The sequence below is a fragment of the Carlito syrichta genome, unplaced genomic scaffold (assembly GCF_000164805.1).
Source record: "Carlito syrichta isolate Samal-C Ts95f unplaced genomic scaffold, Tarsius_syrichta-2.0.1 Scaffold214399, whole genome shotgun sequence".
In the NCBI taxonomy this organism is placed as follows: Eukaryota; Metazoa; Chordata; class Mammalia; order Primates; family Tarsiidae; genus Carlito; species Carlito syrichta.
This window is the reverse complement of record NW_007158495.1, coordinates 629-7628: the sequence shown is the minus strand read 5'-3', so window position 1 is coordinate 7628 and position 7000 is coordinate 629. Positions and strand designations below refer to the sequence as shown.

At 49.4% G+C, this 7000-nt stretch overlaps 1 gene segment (V, D, J or C); it reads right to left on the bottom strand.

Moving 5' to 3' along the window:
- Window positions 1-250: 250 nt before the first annotated feature.
- Window positions 251-2855, bottom strand: LOC110595014. The segment is given in 2 exon segments: window positions 251-703; window positions 2780-2855. Coding segments are annotated over 2 exon segments (396 nt in total).
- Window positions 2856-7000: the final 4145 nt, after the last annotated feature.

Here is a 7000-nt window from a genome sequence, read left to right as displayed (position 1 = left end):
TAGTACCCAGAGGTGGACTTATACACAGTGCTGCAGGAAGAACAGGAGGAGAGGTGTGAAAGAATGGGCAGGCCTGGGTCCTTCTGATGGCTTTTCCTTTGTTCTGAATGACAGTAAAAGTATCCCTTAGAGAAACATCAGGGTCCTTTTAATGGCTGCTTGGTCCCCACATCAAAGGATTCTGTTGATCTTTGAACATGCGTAAATGTGGAATGCAAGATATTTAAGCAAAAATAAGCCAAGACTGGAGTTTCTGATTGACATGAGGATATTTATTGAGGGTTGTCGAGTGCAGGGAGAAAGGTTGACAAACTGGCATGGGTGAAAACCCTTTCCCTGGGTTCCCAAGCTCTAGGCTCCCTTGGTCAGGGTAGGGCCAGGGCCTAAGAACACTGTGCAGGGACCACTGTCTTCTCCACGGTGCTTCCTTCATGCATGACTTCGCAGCTGCATGTTCTGTGAGATCTCCACTGTTCAGGTGACAAGGTCAGGTAGCTGCTGGCCATGTACTTGTTGTTGCTCTGTTTGGAGGGCTTGGTGGTCTCCACGCCCTGAGTGACAGGGGAGCCGTCTACCTTCCACTTCACGGTCGCTGTTCCTGGGTAGAAGTCACTCATGAGACACGCTACTGTGGCTTTGTTGGTTTGGAGCTCCTCAGGGGATGGTGGGAACAGAGTGACTGAGGGCGAAGACTTGGGTTGACCTGTGGGGGTCAGGGAAGAACAGAATTCATTGTCTTGTTTTCCCCGTGGGGAGCTATCTCCTCTGTATGTGGCAAGGGGTCTGCCTCTCTATGCCAGTTCGAGTCTCTTCATATGGTTAATGTTTCTCTTGGACACTTGGTCAGGTGTTCATACAACCACTCTCTGTCAGTTCTAAGAACTCCGGAGCCTGCCTGCCCATGGCCTGTTTTGAATCTCTAGGCTTTGGCCTCCTGCTAGACAGCGAGACCTCAGCTGCCTCCTCATGCCTCCTCCTGACATCCTGATCTGTTCTATCTGGAGCTGTCTGTCTGTCCCTTGAGCTCTCTGCATCTCTTGTTAGATGCACTCTGGGGACTTTTCTTACCTAACACGTCTGCTGTGCATTCTCTGGGTCTAACTTCAGGGTTACATTTTTACTTAATTCTTTTTTCCCTGAAGCCTCTGCAGTAGGGCCTTTGATCATCTGTTTGAGTCTATCTGCCCATCTTGGTCTTTAGTTGTTGGTATGCATGTTAAGAGTCCCTCTGTCTATGGACTGATAGGTGGCATTTATGTCTTTGAGATTTTGGGATCATGGCTTGGGATCAGTAAACTCAGGGAATCCTGCTTCATGGGGTACATCCTGCAGAGACTCACTAACCCCTCTTCCTGAATTCTGTGTCCTTAGATGATTACTCTGCTGGCTCCCTTGTGTTCAGAACCTTCCTCTCATTCTTCTCTCCTGGCTGGGTTTCCTGAGTACAAGGCCAGCTCGGCAGCCCATGGAAACCCGGGCAAGCCCTTCCACCTCCTACCTTGTTTCTGTCCTGGATCCAAAGTCCCTCAGCCCAGGGGACATGGCCATGACCTGTGGTTCCCCAGCTGTGACACGGAAGGTTCAGGGTTCAATAAAGTCTCCCTAGTGTTCACTCCTTTAATTCCCTCGATCCCACTTCCCATAAGAACATGACTCAGTTTCCCTTCATAATGTGAACCAGGCAGACAAGACCCAGATGGGGAGTACCAGACAGAGCAATTTCTGGAGAGCCAATGACCCCCTTTCAGCCAGCCATTCATACATACATATATACAAACAAACAGTCAGAAAGACAGAGGGGCAGTCTCAGTAGTACAGCCTGTCCACTCTCGGTCTCTAGAGTCAAAGGTGAAGGGTTGTAGTGACCATCTGAGGCCAGTAGGTATTTGAACATGGTGGGGAGAGATTCTTGCACCAGGGTTTGAGGTCAGGGAGAATGATTGAGCACAGGCTTCACAAGATAGGAGAAAACAGCAAAAAGTAGAAAATTGACCCAAACCCTGGAGAAAGCAGGGAAGGAGGAGAAAGGTGACACTAACCTAGGACGGTCAACCTGTCCTCTTTTTAGAAGTTAATCATGGAATCTAGCTGTCCTAGGACATCTTTCTACCTGGAGAGGTTCCTGTCATTTTTCCTATCAGGAGTCTCTGCCTTCAGCATCTGCTTTGGAGGTCCTCCTCCTTGCTAGGATGCAGAGATGCCAACCTTTGTGCCTTAGAGCCCTGAGAGCCACACTGTGAAAAGTAACCAGCTTCTCCTGGGAGAGGGGTACACAGCACCCCGGAGTCACCTTATCACAGGACATTCTTCCTCCATCTCTGCCATTCTCCCATTTCTTCTTCCATCTCCCCATGTCTGCAGTCAAAGGCCTCTCCTCACAATGTGTAGAGCCTCCCCATAGCTTGACTCCACAGAGGAAAGAGCCCAGGAAGGCTGAGCTGTCCCCAGCATCATTCTCAAATCCAGGTTCCTGGTGCCTCCACCCCAGCTCCCTGTTCCACTGGTCCCAGGGAGCCCAGAGACTCTGAGTGAGGGAGTAGAACATCCTAATAGTCCAAAGGAGAAGGTCTGAGAGAGAGAGATAGAGAGAGAGAGAGAGAGAGAGAGAGAGAGAGAGAGAGAGAGAGAGAGAGAGAGAGAGTTCCCGTTTGGGTAGGCTGGAGGGGTGAGGGTTGCCGACTCCTGAGAGATCCAGGCCCTTGCCCTAAAGGAAAGGAAAAAATCCTTTTCCCAAAATTTCACCCTGAATCCCCAATGAAGATAGAAAGGGAAGACTCACCAAGAACGGTCACTTGGGTGCCACCGCCGAAGATAGCACACCATGATTCAGTCCCATACAAAAACCCTCCTGACATCACACCAAGTCCCCCCACAGCTGCTTGTGAAGCCCAGGGTTCAGCCTCCTATTCACATGGTCTAGTGGAATCAAGGGTGGTTGAATGGGCACCTCCCAATACCAGACAATCTTTTTCCAGGGTTTAGACATGAATTTATCCCCATCATGATTAAGGTTGAGAGGTGTGTAGAATCTTTTCCAAACCCACTGCATTCCTGGGAGGGTGCTGCATGGCCTAGGTCAGCTGGTGCCCCAGTACAACGGAGAAAGGTGTAAGAGATGTTAAAACACAGAGATGATAAAGTTGGGACCTATTTGGGAGCGGGGAACTGTGTGGAGGGTCCTGGATGCCCTCATATAATCCGTTGGAAGTCATGACAGGAAGGGTTTGGAATAGGAATCGTGGGACGTGGGGAGCGTTACATTGACCCAGGGATACTGATGCCAGTGAAAGTTCTGAGTTTGAGTACCCTATGGTAAGTTCCACTGTCCTGAAGATACATTGTATGATCACCACTGATGTTCCCCTCCAGAGCCCACAAAGCAGCAACAACACTGGAGAATGGGTGTGCTGAATTAGTGTTGCAATGGCCCGCATGGAGCTCCTTATGTTGTAGGAGGGTATGTGGATTCCATTGCTGTACAGGTTCTTCGAGGAACTCTTCGAGTAAAGAGGTGTTTCTGTTCCCCCAAGCTCCTTCTGTTACAAACAGGCACTTATGTCCATGGGTGCGCCACTGCCTTCTATGTTGACAAGTGCCACCAAGATTAAGCCCACAATAGCCCAGGGTCACACATGCCATCTTATGCTGGATGGACTTGTTCAGAGAAATCCCTGGTGTCCATCCTAGTCTGGGCTCATGACCTACAGAGCTCACACCGGTGACACACACCTGCCACCCTGCCTTGCAACAGTGTGACCCAAAGGAGGTGCCTCCATTAACCTCTGAGATCTCCCTGTTGTTTGTTTTCCAGAATACCTCTCTCAAGGCTTCTCTTGTCTCCTGTCTCACTCTTGGCCAGGACAAATAATCCTCCCCTCCTCCATATCAGGCCCAGCCCCACAGGCTCAAATCTCAGGGACTGCAGATCCCTAGTTTCGCTTGGCTCATGTCCAAACCTGAATCTCACTGCAGTGCCTTCCACCTGAGCCTTTTCTGATCCTCCCAGAAAGATTGCCAACCTATATGGACATGCGCACAGGCAATTTGTGTGTGTATGTTTGTTAAAAATCATATCCCCCACCGCATTCTTAAGAGGAGTCAGCTGACACCCACGGTCGATCTCCAGAGCTTGTCACTGCCTTTGAACAAATCAGCATTTGACAACTAGTGACCACCAGGAGTTAGGCTCTTGTGGTGAAATCAATGGAGAGCAGAGCTGATTGCTGTCCACCAGTGTTTTTGAATACACCTAGTCCACTTAGTGATGTGTATAGCAATAGGCTCTGAGGGCGTTTTATGGACTGAGTGATCAGGTTGCAGGTGTGAGTTTCAGTCATTGAGAACCACAAGGAGGGCCTGTGGGGGCAGAGGTCAGGGGTCATGGGGAGACAGGAACAGGGTAGGGCCCTATTGAAAGGGCAAAACTCTAGATTTTGACGGGGAAAGATTTATTAGTGTAGAAGTATATGTAGCCTTGGAGGGGGAGATGGAAGGACGTCTTGAAAGAAGCAATATGTCCACTGTGAGTGCTCAGGATAACTGAGAAGAAAGCTCAGACATTATCCTCGGGCCATGGGGATGGAAGGAGTGCTTGTCCCCCTGTAGCCAAAGGAGGACTTGTACACAGTGTATCAGGAAGCACAGGGTGAAGTGGGAAAGAATGGGCAGGACTGGGTACTTCTGAGGGTTTTTCCCTGGAAACATTCTCTGGAACACTCAGTGGGGGAAGGACGACAGAAAATATCCCTCAGAGAAACATCAGGGTAGTTTTCCTGGTTGCTTTGGCAGTAGATCAAAGGGTTCCTTTCACTTTTGAGGATGGTTAAGTAGAATAGAAAGTGTGTAAGCAAAAATGAACAAAGACTGGAATTTCTGATTGACAATGAGGATATTTATGAGGTTGTATTGGGCGCAGGGAGAAGGGTTGATGATTTGGCAAGGGGGACCCCTTCCCTTGGGCTGACAAGCTCTGAGATTCCATGGGTTGGCGAAGGGCCAGGGCCAAAGAACACTGTGCAGGGAAAACTTTCTTCTCTACGGTGCTCCCATTGTGTGTGACCTGGTAGCTGTGGTTGCAGCTAGTTTTCCTCAGGTCACAGTCATGGTCAGGTCCCTGCTGGCTGCGTACTTGTTGTTGCTCTGTTTGACGACTGGGTGGTCTCCACGCACCGACCGATGTAGGTGCTATCTACCTTACATGTCACAGACACAGTTCCCAGAAGAAGTCACTCATGAGAAACACCAGTGCGGTCTTGTTGGTTTGAATCTTCTAAGATGATGTTGTTAACACAGTGAAAGAGGGGTTTGCCTTGGGGCTGACCAGTGCAATTGGGCAGGCAGGAGTTTAATGACTAGTGTCCACCTGGGCCTCCTGACCTCAGTGTTGAGATGGGTACAGCCCAGGTCAGGAACCTCTTTCTGGGCCTTGTTACAGGAGGATGGGGATACTAACCTTCTGATATAATATGCCAGAGGACCCAAGGATGGAGGAAAGTCAGGTCTCTTTTGGCTGGAGCTTCTCCTACAGGTTCTCACCTTCTCTTTACCCACCTTGTTCTCCTGACACTGGCCGGTCTATGCCCTGGAACCCAAATTTCCTCAAGGAACTTCTCTGTCTGATTATCTCCTTTGGGGGACACTCCTGTGGGTCTGTCCAGAAAGTTGTCTGTCTGTTCTGTCTTTAGAATTTCCTCTCTTTTGGGATTGGACTTGTTGCCTATCTGTGCCCTGGTACCACCACTGCATATCCCACACTGTCTATCCAAGGGACCCCTTCTGGGCAGCAGTGTAATCCTGGGTCCTGTTTCTGGGGAGTCCGGGAAATTGATAGCTTCCACGTGTGAAATATTTTGTGTTTAGAGCCTGGACTTGTGCTCATTCCCAGTTGTCTTCTTATCATAAGTTATACCATAAATCTAGTTATCCTAGGACATCTTTCTGCCTGGAGAGGTCCCTCTCATCTATGCCTGTCAGGAGTTACTTTTCTCAGCATCTGCAGTTGTATCCCTCCTTTTAGTTGGGATGTGAATGTGCCTATTTTTGTGCATGAAAGTCCAGAGACCCACACTTTCAAAGGCTACCTGCCTGTCCTGGGGATAGGGAGGGACTAAGGTCCTGGGGTCACCTTTTGCAGGACATTCTTCCTTCATCTCTGTCACTCTCATGTCTCTAGTCAAAGGCTTCCCCTCATGCTGTGGAAAGCCACCCCATAGCTGTGACCCACAGAGTACTGAACCACGGATGCTTAGCTCTTTCCAGCATCCTCCCCAAGTTTGTGGCTCTGCCCCTGTTTGGTTGGTTCCTCAACTCCTGTAGACTCTGAGGGAAGGTGTAAAGCATCCCAGAGTCCAGAGGAGAATGTTACCCAGAAAGAGTGAGAGAGTGGGCTTCCCTGTGCCAGGAGTAGGAAAGAGTCACTGGGAATTTCTTCTCCTGTCCTGACAAAATGTGTGAAAAGATGAGACAGGTTAGTGTTAGGGTTGTAGATCCCAGAGAAATTCAGACCCTTGCCCAAGACGGAACAGAAAAGAGAAAAACATTTTCCCTAAGTTTCACCATGAACGCAAAAAGAAAGAATGATGAGCCTCACCAAGGACGATCACCCTCGTGCCTCTGCTGGACACTTAAAAGCATGACTCAGACCCAAACATAAATCTTCCTGACAGGACATCCCACCCTGTCCCTCTGCAGTTGCCTGGGAAGACCAGTATCCAGCCTCCTTTTCACATGGGCTTGTGGAATCAGGGGTGTTTGAAAGGGTAGTCTCTCATAGACTTGGCCATCTCTTCCTTCAGGACATAGAAATCCATTCACTGCCATAACAGGAGCAGTTGAGAGATCTGTGTGGAATCCGTTTTCTAGCTTCCTGCGTTCCTGGGAGGGGATGGGCTGGATTGGGTCAGCTGGTGTCTGGTTGCCACAGAAGAGGGGATGAGACAAGTTATAACACTGGAATCATGAAGCCGGGAAGGCTTTGAGGAGCTGGGAACTATGAAGAAGG